Source organism: Gymnodraco acuticeps, unplaced genomic scaffold (genome assembly GCF_902827175.1).
Source record: "Gymnodraco acuticeps unplaced genomic scaffold, fGymAcu1.1, whole genome shotgun sequence".
NCBI classification, from domain to species: domain Eukaryota; kingdom Metazoa; phylum Chordata; class Actinopteri; order Perciformes; family Bathydraconidae; genus Gymnodraco; species Gymnodraco acuticeps.
The window spans coordinates 5,008-17,108 of NW_022990100.1; the positions used below are offsets into that span (position 1 = coordinate 5,008).

The window sequence follows — 12,101 nt, forward strand, 5'->3', positions numbered from 1 at the left end:
AATATAAAGGGAGGTCAGGTACTCTTTAAAGCAGCTGCTAGTTATGGGTACTTTTTACTGAAGTACATTTCAAAGCCTCTTTACTTTGACTTGAGTAAAGAAGTTTAGTCAGTACTTCTACTTTTACCAGAGTATTTTTAAACACGAGTATCTGTACTTCTACTTGAGTAAAGGAAGTGTGTACTTTTGCCCTCTCTGGCTACATCTGCCATTTACCAGAACAAAACAGAAGACTAATGATGACACTGGATGCTGTACCTGCGGTGGTGGATTTGCCGACGCCACCTTTCCCTGAAGCCACCACGACGACCTGCTTGACCCCCGTGATGGGCTTCTGTTTGGGGAGACCTTTCGCCATCTGCTGCTTCTGCCTCTCCTGTAACGCCTTACTGTCCACCGCCCGCTGGGAGAGACACACACAGGTACACGGTGAGAATAACATACGATAATACTTTAGTGATCAGATCAAGTCTGAAATGCTCCTTGCATCCCAGCAGCTCCATGTGTAACATCAACACACAAACATCAAGACACAACACATGAGAAACAAACATTGAACATCACAGCAGGATCAGTGAGAGCTGCTCAAAGAGCCTTCAGCGTGCATCTGATCTGGACTCAGCTCTGTGTTTACTGACTGGAGCACAAAAGGATGCTTCAGGCTGACTTTAGTGTGTGTGTGTGTGCGTGTGTGTGTGTGTGTGTGTGTGTGTGTGTGTGTGTGTGTGTGTGTGTGTGTGTGGTGTGTGTGTGTGTGTGTGTGTGTGTGTGTGTGTGTGTGTGTGTGTGTGTGTGTGTTACTGAGAGGACTGACTGGAGCACAAAGGATGCTTCAGGCTGACTTTATTGAATCTCCATTAGCTGGTAGCAGTTCATATTCTCTGTCAGAGCATGCTTGGAGTCCCAGAGGATGCTGTTGGAGAGGTTATTAGGTTGTTATGATTTGCTGACATGAAGATAAAAAGGCGTCTATTCCAGATCTGGTTAGGAAAACTAGACACTTGAATCATCAGTTTATATGTTAATACTTTAATTAACTGCTCATGTTGTATTGCTAATGTTAAAGTATCATTATGGGATGTTTGTTTAAAAAGGATTTGAGCAGCAGTGATCAAGTCAGAATGAATACAAACATAATACATAAACACTTCCGGTTGTAAATATGTTCTACAGCGTTACAATGAATGAACATATCAAAGTAAAAGTGCATGACTTCTAATTAACATGTGTCAAACAATACATTCAATCAAATACAAATACACATTTGGTGACATTCAATCATATTTTTTTATTTTAAAAGCTTCCGGTCTTGTTCTTCGTGCTTTCTGTCTAGCTTGACGTTAGCATGTAGCCTTTAGCTAACGCAGCTAACACATCGATATAATTGACAGTAATCTTACCTGGCAGCGAGTGAACTGCACACAGCACGCAGGTCCCGGTTTTATCTCTGTCCCGGTTCGTGAAACGGTCAGTTTATTAGCGGATATTCTCAGAAAATGAGACAGTCGGCTGTAACTCAACTGAGACATGTTTAGCTGTTTCGATGCTACACAGCTAGCTAGCTTAGTGCGAGTCAAGCTTGCGGCAACTGCGCATGCGTGTTATGTGTGTAGTTTATTTCTTTGCTGATATTTTTATTAATGTTGACTTTTTCAATGTTCATATACAATGAATGTACTTCTCTGTAGTTGATGATACTTGCATTATCAATACATTAATCAGTTACGGAGTTGACAAATCTGATTTTCATTAAATAATCCATCCAATTTCAATATTATCTTAATCTTAATTTGATAATTTCACTATTGAAATGACATTCATACTTCGAACCGCTCTTCTTTAACTGCTGAATGTTTGCACAATATATATTTATCATCTATTATCTATTTGTCCTTTTACAGATATAAGCTTGCATCTGATTTGTTTACTATTTTTACATTGTTTTGTGTCCAGGTAAAAGTGAATTTAATAGGGTTTAATATGGTTTTACTTAAAAAACAGATAACGTAAAAATATCCAAATGATAAAATAACTAGGAGAGACGTCGAGAGAAAGAGGGTCATGAGAAATACAAAAACTGCAAAAAGAATGCGCAGCTTGGACCCGCTTTAGTGGACGTTTGCGCGGAAGCATGTTGCATGAGTTTCTGATGGTTTCTCGTTTCCATTCACTCGACACTTCTCTAGTTCTCTCAAGTCTATCATAATAATACAGTGTTTATATCCAGAGATGACGGAGGCACGCGCTGTTTCTGCTTCTGGAGGTCTCGCGCTGCTGCAGCAGTGTCTGCGGGCAAAACTGCAGGTGAAACCAGAAGAGGAGCAAGAAGAGGCTCAGTTTGTCCAGGTGAGCACAGGTGACAGGTGTGTGTTGGGATGTTCATCTGATTAGTTTAATTAATGCATTTGTAAAAGTAAAGGAAGGGAACATATGAGAAACAAACATGAAGCACATTAACCAAAGTCCCAGGGCAGAGAAGGGACTCAGATCTAGTACTTGAGTAAAAGTACTCAGATCTTCAGTAAAAGTAGAAGTACTCAGATATTGAGTAAAAGTAGAAGTACTCAGATCTTGAGTAAAAGTAGAAGTACTCAGATCTTGTACTTGAGTAAAAGTAGAAGTACTCAGATCTTGTACTTGAGTAAAAGTAGAAGTACTCAGATCGTGTACTTGAGTAAAAGTAGAAGTACTCAGATATTGTACTTGAGTAAAAGTAGAAGTACTCAGATCTTGTACTTGAGTAAAAGTAGAAGTACTCAGATCTTGTACTTGAGTAAAAGTAGAAGTACTCAGATCTTGTACTTGAGTAAAAGTAGAAGTACTCAGATACAAAGACCAAAGTTTAAGGGCAGACAAACGATTTATTTTAAATTCCATAAAGAAGGTTTTTAATTAGGATGCTTGCTACAGGTAGAGGTATAAAACAAGGAGATGAGAGAAAGTAAATATCCCTGCCGAATTCTGCATGAGCTAGAATAGATGATTTGGGCTGTGAATGGTTCGGGTGTAATAAAGAACCGGTGGTATTCCATAGTTAGAACAACAAATACATAAACAAGTGTAAGGCTGTCCATTGTTGACATTTAACAGCTGTGTCTTTCCTCTCTCCAGATCGACAGAGGAATGGTGATCTACATCTGCTTCTTTAAAGGAGCCACAGACGACATCCTGCCCAAAATGAGTGGGTGACATTTTAAACCTTTGACCCACATATGACACTAACATCATGCTTTATATTTGGTTCATTAGGCGCATTCACACCACAGTACTTTTCCCACAAAGGTTCATGAGAACTTAGTTCATCAGAACTCTTTAGTTCTCATGAAAGTACAGATCGCGTTCACACTGGAATAAGTCCCTGAGGGAGGATTAGGCAAATGAAGCCGCTGACCTCACTTCTTCTTCTTCTGCTTTGGGTTTACTGGCAGGCCGCAAACCACTTCACGGCGTATACTGCCACCCGAAGTCCCCGGCCGGAAGTCCCCGGAGTTGGGGAACGCTTCAGTAGAAGCGGCTGGGTCTCCCAGCAGCTTCTACTGAAGCCTTCAGAGTAAATTGCCAGAACGCCGACACCTCCTCATCTCCGCCGCTCCCATGTTTTATTTTGTGTTGCCATAAGTTAGTCTCTCTGCGTTTCTGCGCAGGGCTAATGCTAATGCTAATAATGCTAATGCGAGCAAATAAAATGGCGGCTTCACAAAACTTTTTTGGAGTTTTACGGGGCGTGGTTTGCAATCCGCCCAGCCAATCAGACATAGGAACCTTTTTCTCCCACGAAAGTCCCTGCTCTCTAGCAGGGACGGAAAAGGGGTAAAAAGGTTCTCATGAACTAATTTGAGTTCTGGCTCTTTTTGGTGTGAACGCAACATTTCGGAACTAAAGTGGGAAAAGTACTGCGGTGTGAACGCGCCTAATGTGCTTCATTATCTCATTCACATTGCACCACATGTCACCTGTGAGATGCTTTTTCCCAAAGCGACTAACACAGCCTCCCATCTCTGCACATCTGTATTTAGATCTGATATTATTCATATTTGTCTGTATGTTTTCTATTGATGGTTGACTTGTTTTTGTATCTTTTCTATCATTATACTGATTGTTATGCACCTAGATACCACGGAAAAGTCATTCTACGTGAACATCTAATTGGTTAAAACCCTGATTCAGATTCTAACCCTTCCTGCTCTGCACTTTCTCTATAAATCCCTTAATATATCAGGTGTAAATACTCTCCTCCCCCCCCAGTGTCCTCCCTCCTGAATCTGCGTCTGTGTGAGTCCGTCTCGGGAAAGATGGTGTCGGTGCTGGATCTCCCCGGCAGTGTGCTGATCGTCCCTCAGGCCACGCTGGGAGGAAAGGTCAAAGGTCGAGCCATGCAGTACCACAACAACATCGGCAAAGAGGACGGGAAGCGACTGTACGACGCCTTCGTGTCTCTGTGTGAGAAGGAAGTGACTTCAGAGGAAGTGACGGTGAAACACGGGACGTACGGAAACAGACAAGTGCTGAACATGGACACAAACGGACCGTACACTCACCTGATGGAGTTCTGAGGAAATGAAGCTTTGATTGTGACATTTAGAGCCTTAGTTAGTGTCTGAGTATCTACCAACAGGCTGGAACCAGTGGATGAGACTATATGGGTCGAGAGCGGCACAATAACTTGATCATCAGAAAAAAAAAGTGCTACTATTTTGTATATTGAGTGATGCAGTTGATGCAGAAAAATTGCATAAAATGCGGTTTTCTGCCTCAAATATGGACTTTCCCTGCTTGTCTCTGTTTGATGTTATAGTAAAAATGATTATGTAATGACTTGGAGATACTTGAATGGACATTTCACTGTTTTCTGACGTGTTTTAGGACAAACAATGAATCTAGAGACTGATCTCAGATAATACAAAATAATTGTTAGTTTCAGCGCTATGTGTATTTATATTTGAGTTGTGGTTATGTGATAATAATATGTTTTTTATGTAATTCCCCACAAAGTTAAGTAGAAGTACTCAGGTCTTGTAGTAAAAGTAGAAGTACTCAGGTCTTGTAGTAAAAGTAGAAGTACTCAGGTCTTGTAGTAAAAGTAGAAGTACTCAGATCTTGTAGTAAAAGTAGGAGTACTCAGGTCTTGTACTTGAGTTAAAAGTAGAAGTACTTAGATCCTGCATTGAGTTAAAGTAGAAGTACCAGAGTGTAGGAATACTCTGTTACAAGTAGAAGTACACCATTTACCTCTGAACTGTAGTGGAGTAGAAGTACACAGTAGCATAAAATGGAAATACTCAAGTAAAGTACAAGTACCTCTTAAGTACAGTACTTGAGTAAATCTGCTTAGTTACTTTACATCTCTGGTTAAGTATAATACAAAACTGCAAAGAATATAATAATAAAAGTGTTCTTTAATGAGCCAGAGGGTGCAGTGTCTGCTCCAGGCCGACAGGGGGCGCTCTGCTGTGTTTCAGGGAAGGAAGATGAAAATGAACAGCACTCAGAAGTTGTTTGGTGACAGCAGCGTTTACAACCTCCTGTCAAGTGAGCAGGAAAATTAGATAATGTAGCTTCCGGTTCATTACATTTGGTACAAAATAAAAGCATGTAAATAGAGAAGGCACTGTAAAAGCAGGCTTTTACACCTAAACATTTAACAGCTACACTTATAAAATGCATGATTTCGATGTGTTTAGTATTCAAATAATGTAAAACATATACATTAAAATCATAATCATGAAGCTGTGATACTTATTTTGAAAGGGTCCCCACCGGAACATGTAACAAGGTAGCTGATGCTAACTTAAACTAGCGAACCACCAGAGGCACATTTAGCCTCTCGTTTGTACTGAAATATAATACTTTAGAGATTTTAAAAGTACATTTAGACAAAGCGAAGTAATCCAAGTTGTTTGTGGGAACATTAGAGTGGAATAACAACGCGTTTAGAGCTGCGTTTCTGTTCAACGTGACCGCTGGTGTAACGAGGATTTCTGTTTACCGGAAGCAGAATGTGCTAACGTGAAGGTGAGAAACAATAATAATAATACATGGGATTTTTATAGCGCTTTTCCTAATGCTCAAAGACGCTTTAAGGAGAGGACTCTTTAAAGTAGAGACACTACATACTGATATACACCTGAACGTCAGCAGGAGTGGACTCTTTAAAGTAGAGCAGGGGCGTTTCTAGGGGGGCCAGTGCCCCCCTAACACTGACCTCTGACCTCCTTGTGGCCCCCCTAACAATCTTTTTTTTTTTTTTTTAATGTATATTTTCTGGTTCTCGGTTTGCCAAAAACCGCAGGATTTTGTTGCTGTAATGTGAGATTGTGCAGACACCCTTATGTAAAGTAGAGATGTAACTGTTCATTGCCTTTATTTTTATATAAATATGGTGTTAGTGCAAACATTGCACTATAACTTAAGCTGAAGCTAACAGTAATAACTATAAGATCTATCTGAAATAAATAAGTGTACTGAAACAAATACCAATAACTGTATTGCATTGTTTTCTTATGCGCAATTACTTCATACTGTCGAGTTCTCTTTTTCGTCCTGCATTTATTGTGCCCCCCTCAGAAAATAACTGCCCCCCCAGTCAAATTGGTCTAGAACCGCCACTGAAGTAGAGAAATATGAACATTAAAGAAACCTTGAAGAACATTTGAAGAGAAACAGTTCTCTGTTTCCGTCACACAGTAAAAACCTCTTCTTTCCTCCCACATCAGCAGGAGAGGACTCTTTAAAGTAGAGACACTACATACTGATATACACCTGAACATCAGCAGGAGAGGACTCTTTAAAGTAGAGACACTACATACTGATATACACCTGAACATCAGCAGGAGAGGACTCTTTAAAGTAGAGACACTACATACTGATATACACCTGAACATCAGCAGGAGAGGACTCTTTAAAGTAGAGACACTACATACTGATATACACCTGAACATCAGCAGGAGAGGACTCTTTAAAGTAGAGACACTACATACTGATATACACCTGAACATCAGCAGGAGAGGACTCTTTAAAATAGAGACACCACATACTGATATACACCTGAACATCAGCAGGAGAGGACTCTTTAAAGTAGAGACACTACATACTGATATACACCTGAACATCAGCAGGAGAGGACTCTTTAAAGTAGAGACACTACATACTGATATACACCTGAACATCAGCAGGAGAGGACTCTTTAAAGTAGAGACACTACATACTGATATACACCTGAACATCAGCAGGAGAGGACTCTTAAAGTAGAGACACTACATACTGATATACACCTGAACATCAGCAGGAGAGGACTCTTTAAAGTAGAGACACTACATACTGATATACACCTGCACATCAGCAGGAGAGGACTCTTTAAAGTAGAGACACTACATGCTGATATACACCTGAACATCAGCAGGAGAGGACTCTTTAAAGTAGAGACACTACATACTGATATACACCTGAACATCAGCAGGAGAGGACTCTTTAAAATAGAGACACTACATACTGATATACACCTGAACATCAGCAGGAGAGGACTCTTTAAAGTAGAGACACTACATGCTGATATACACCTGAACATCAGCAGGAGAGGACTCTTTAAAGTAGAGGACACTACATACTGATATACACCTGAACATCAGCAGGAGAGGACTCTTTAAAGTAGAGACACTACATACTGATATACACCTGAACATCAGCAGGAGAGGACTCTTTAAAGTAGAGACACTACATACTGATATACACCTGAACATCAGCAGGAGAGGCTTCTTTAAAGTAGAGACACTACATACTGATATACACCTGAACATCAGCAGGAGAGGACTCTTTAAAGTAGAGACACTACATACTGATATACACCTGAACATCAGCAGGAGAGGACTCTTTAAAGTAGAGACACTGCATACTGATATACACCTGAACATCAGCAGGAGAGGACTCTTTAAAGTAGAGACACTACACACTGATATACACCTGAACATCAGCAGGAGAGGACTCTTTAAAGTAGAGACACTACATACTGATATACACCTGAACATCAGCAGGAGAGGACTCTTTAAAGTAGAGACACTACATACTGATATACACCTGAACATCAGCAGGAGAGGACTCTTTAAAGTAGAGACACTACACACTGATATACACCTGAACATCAGCAGGAGGACTCTTTAAAGTAGAGACACTACATACTGATATACACCTGAACATCAGCAGGAGAGGACTCTTTAAAGTAGAGACACTACATACTGATATACACCTGAACATCAGCAGGAGAGGGACTCTTTAAAGTAGAGACACTACATGCTGATATACACCTGAACATCAGCAGGAGAGGACTCTTTAAAGTAGAGACACTACATACTGATATACACCTGAACATCAGCAGGAGAGGACTCTTTAAAGTTAGAGACACTACATACTGATATACACCTGAACATCAGCAGGAGAGGACTCTTTAAAGTAGAGACACTACATACTGATATACACCTGAACATCAGCAGGAGAGGACTCTTTAAAGTAGAGACACTGCATACTGATATACACCTGAACATCAGCAGGAGAGGACTCTTTAAAGTAGAGACACTACACACTGATATACACCTGAACATCAGCAGGAGAGGACTCTTTAAAGTAGAGACACTACATACTGATATACACCTGAACATCAGCAGGAGAGGACTCTTTAAAGTAGAGACACTACATACTGATATACACCTGAACATCAGCAGGAGAGGACTCTTTAAAGTAGAGACACTACACACTGATATACACCTGAACATCAGCAGGAGGACTCTTTAAAGTAGAGAGACTACATACTGATATACACCTGAACATCAGCAGGAGGACTCTTTAAAGTAGAAAGACACTACATACTGATATACACCTGAACATCAGCAGGAGAGGACTCTTTAAAGTAGAGACACTACATACTGATATACACCTGAACATCAGCAGGAGAGGACTCTTTAAAGTAGAGACACTACATACTGATATACACCTGAACATCAGCAGGAGAGGACTCTTTAAAGTAGAGACACTGCATACTGACTATACACCTGAACATCAGCAGGAGAGGACTCTTTAAAGTAGAGACACTACACACTGATATACACCTGAACATCAGCAGGAGAGGACTCTTTAAAGTAGAGACACTACATACTGATATACACCTGAACATCAGCAGGAGAGGACTCTTTAAAGTAGAGGACACTACATACTGATATACACCTGAACATCAGCAGGAGAGGACTCTTTAAAGTAGAGACACTACACACTGATATACACCTGAACATCAGCAGGAGGACTCTTTAAAGTAGAGAGACTACATACTGATATACACCTGAACATCAGCAGGAGGACTCTTTAAAGTAGAGAGACACTACATACTGATATACACCTGAACATCAGCAGGAGAGGACTCTTTAAAGTAGAGACACTACATACTGATATACACCTGAACATCAGCAGGAGAGGACTCTTTAAAGTAGAGACACTACACACTGATATACACCTGAACATCAGCAGGAGGACTCTTTAAAGTAGAGAGACTACATACTGATATACACCTGAACATCAGCAGGAGGACTCTTTAAAGTAGAGAGACTACATACTGATATACACCTGAACATCAGCAGGAGGACTCTTTAAAGTAGAGAGACACTACATACTGATATACACCTGAACATCAGCAGGAGAGGACTCTTTAAAGTAGAGACACTACATACTGATATACACCTGAACATCAGCAGGAGAGGACTCTTTCAAGTAGAGACACTACATACTGATATACACCTGAACATCAGCAGGAGAGGACTCTTTAAAGTAGAGACACTACATACTGATATACACCTGAACATCAGCAGGAGGAGGAACTCTTTAAAGTAGAGACACTACATACTGATATACACCTGAACATCAGCAGGAGAGGACTCTTTAAAGTAGAGACACTACATACTGATATACACCTGAACATCAGCAGGAGAGGACTCTTTAAAGTAGAGACACTACATACTGATATACACCTGAACATCAGCAGGAGAGGACTCTTTAAAGTAGAGAATTGGATTTATTTTGTGATTGCATATGAGTTGAAGAGGTTAATCATTGATTTGTTGTATTTGTTTCTTCCCTCACAGATGCCTTCTTTCGACTTGTTGAATAATGTGGAGCTTTTTGTGAAACACGGAAAGTTTCCTGCAGACGCTACAAAGAGCTGCAAGAAAGTCACCAAAGCTGCCAGCAAGAAGTTCATCTTTAAAGGTCATTTAGAGCAAAACACTCACAAGTTTACACTGAATTGCTTCATTTCATCCCTCAGGCCATCAGACTGTTAAACACCTTTTGAAAGAACATCCATAACATTCATCTGTTTGAAACTTATATTTATAAATCAATATTCCAATTTCTTGCACTATTTCTATTATATTCTATTTTATTTGTATTTACTTGCACTATTGTATCTGTTTTATTGTGCCGATGCTCCATGGCGGAGGCTCCGGTAGAAATTGCCAGGATTCGCGTTTTTACGCCCTAAATGTCTGACCAATGGTTGAACAGCATTTCTGTGCACATGACTTATGTTTAAAGTTTATAGTCCATTTGAATTTTGCCCGTGAATGAAACAATGGAACAAACTGTCGTCTGGTGCGCGCCTGAAAACGGGCTATAGGCAGGGCTGCACATAACTGGTGCGCAGGTGCCAAAAAAAGAGCACCGGGTCATTTGAAAAAAGGCGCATTTGCGTACCAAAATTGAGAGAGAGAGAGAGAGGGAGAGAGGGAGAAGAGAAAAGAGAAGAGAGAGAAAGAGGGAGAGAGGGAGAAGAGAAAAGAGAAGAGAGAGAAAGAGGGAGAGAGGGAGAAGAGAAAAGAGAAAAGAGAGGAGAGAGAAATATATTTGCGAGTTGCATATGAACTCAGGGCCGGCCCGTAGCACTGGCGTAATAGATGTTCGCCTAGGGCGCCAGATCTGTGGAGGCGCTGCAGCTCTGGGGGGGAAAACATTTTTTTTTACCGTTGGGGCTCATCCTAATTTTCGGCCTTGATGTAACAATATTCATAATTAAGTAAATGTAACACCCTTTTCACCCCGGTTACACGTTTCATTTGCCCTGTACGATGGGTGCTGTAAGGGATGAAAATGGGGGATGTTGGCTTCCTGGTCGAATGCACTTATTGTAAGTCACTTTGGACAAAAGCGTCAGCTAAATGCAATGTAATGTAATGTAATGTAATCTGGCGCCCGCAGGGTCATTCCAGAATTGGAGGACAATTTAGACACCAACATTTTTGAAAAATGAACCTTTTATTTTATAATCTTTTTTTATGTATTTAGGAAAAACAGACAACAAACCATCAAAAAAAGTGATTTGCCCAGCTAGGCATCAAATGTATATTTTCCAATGAAGAATTACCCCTGCTACTCTAATTATAGTAACATGGTTAAATCAATGCTAATTTGAGCTTTAACCTCAGGAAGTATTGCTAGATGTAGCATGTAATGCTACTTTCAAGGCAAGGACACACTTGGATATCTAATGCAAGAAAGATAACTTTGAAATGAATATGCTTTATTCTGATAATATGAGTAACAGGGCTGAGTGGTCAGAGTGCCACACTCTTTTAAGACTGAAAAGATTGTAAAAATATGAAAAATAAAAGAGGACTTAGTTGTGGTCTACCCATGGCACTAGCACATGGCTTGCTGATGTCACTTCCTGTGTGTCATCTGACTTACAGTTTGTTCACTTCCTGTGCCAATCTAAAAAGGTTTGGGTAACAGGGTTGAACGCATGTTGAGGGACACACCTTCTGTGCAACATTACTGTTATCTAAAATATGTTTATGATTTAACAAATTGATTTTACCATTACAAGAGACATATATCAATAGAATAATACCAACAAAAGTAAATAAAATCCCTTTTTAAATGTTATATTTGACGCAAGTTGGTCACCAAGAAGCGGGGACAAGAGAAAAATGCCATTTTAGGGGATGTTCGAGAGCTATTTGATCATTTAAATAATATTTTGAAACCACTTTTTCTACAACTTTATATACATTTTGTCTCAATACAAGTATGTTTAACACAACAAGTGCATGTTTTAGCATTTTGGGCAT

The 12,101-nt window shown here is 40.1% G+C and overlaps 2 protein-coding genes across 3 annotated transcripts in view; both read left to right on the forward strand.

The window, feature by feature from the left end:
* The first annotated feature begins 223 nt into the window (after window positions 1-223).
* Window positions 224-4,821, forward strand: dtd2 (D-aminoacyl-tRNA deacylase 2). Of its 2 annotated transcripts, none has more exons than XM_034216418.1 (4): window positions 224-429; window positions 2,228-2,346; window positions 3,112-3,181; window positions 4,246-4,821. In XM_034216418.1, the coding sequence occupies exons 1-4, from the start codon at window positions 237-239 to the stop codon at window positions 4,551-4,553; spliced, it is 690 nt and encodes a 229-aa protein (XP_034072309.1). In that variant the 5' UTR covers window positions 224-236; the 3' UTR covers window positions 4,554-4,821. The 2 variants fall into 2 exon arrangements, with proteins under 2 accessions (XP_034072309.1, XP_034072310.1); XM_034216419.1 differs by having other exon boundaries at window positions 391-422.
* A 951-nt stretch (window positions 4,822-5,772) lies between these two features.
* The window catches only part of LOC117546251, a 34,507-nt gene continuing 28,178 nt past the window's right edge, over window positions 5,773-12,101 (forward strand). Inside the window, exons 1-2 of the mRNA XM_034216411.1 lie at window positions 5,773-6,012; window positions 10,119-10,242. Coding sequence (XP_034072302.1) covers window positions 10,119-10,242 — 124 coding nt within the window. The 5' untranslated portion in view covers window positions 5,773-6,012. The remainder of the gene's footprint in view (window positions 6,013-10,118; window positions 10,243-12,101) is intronic.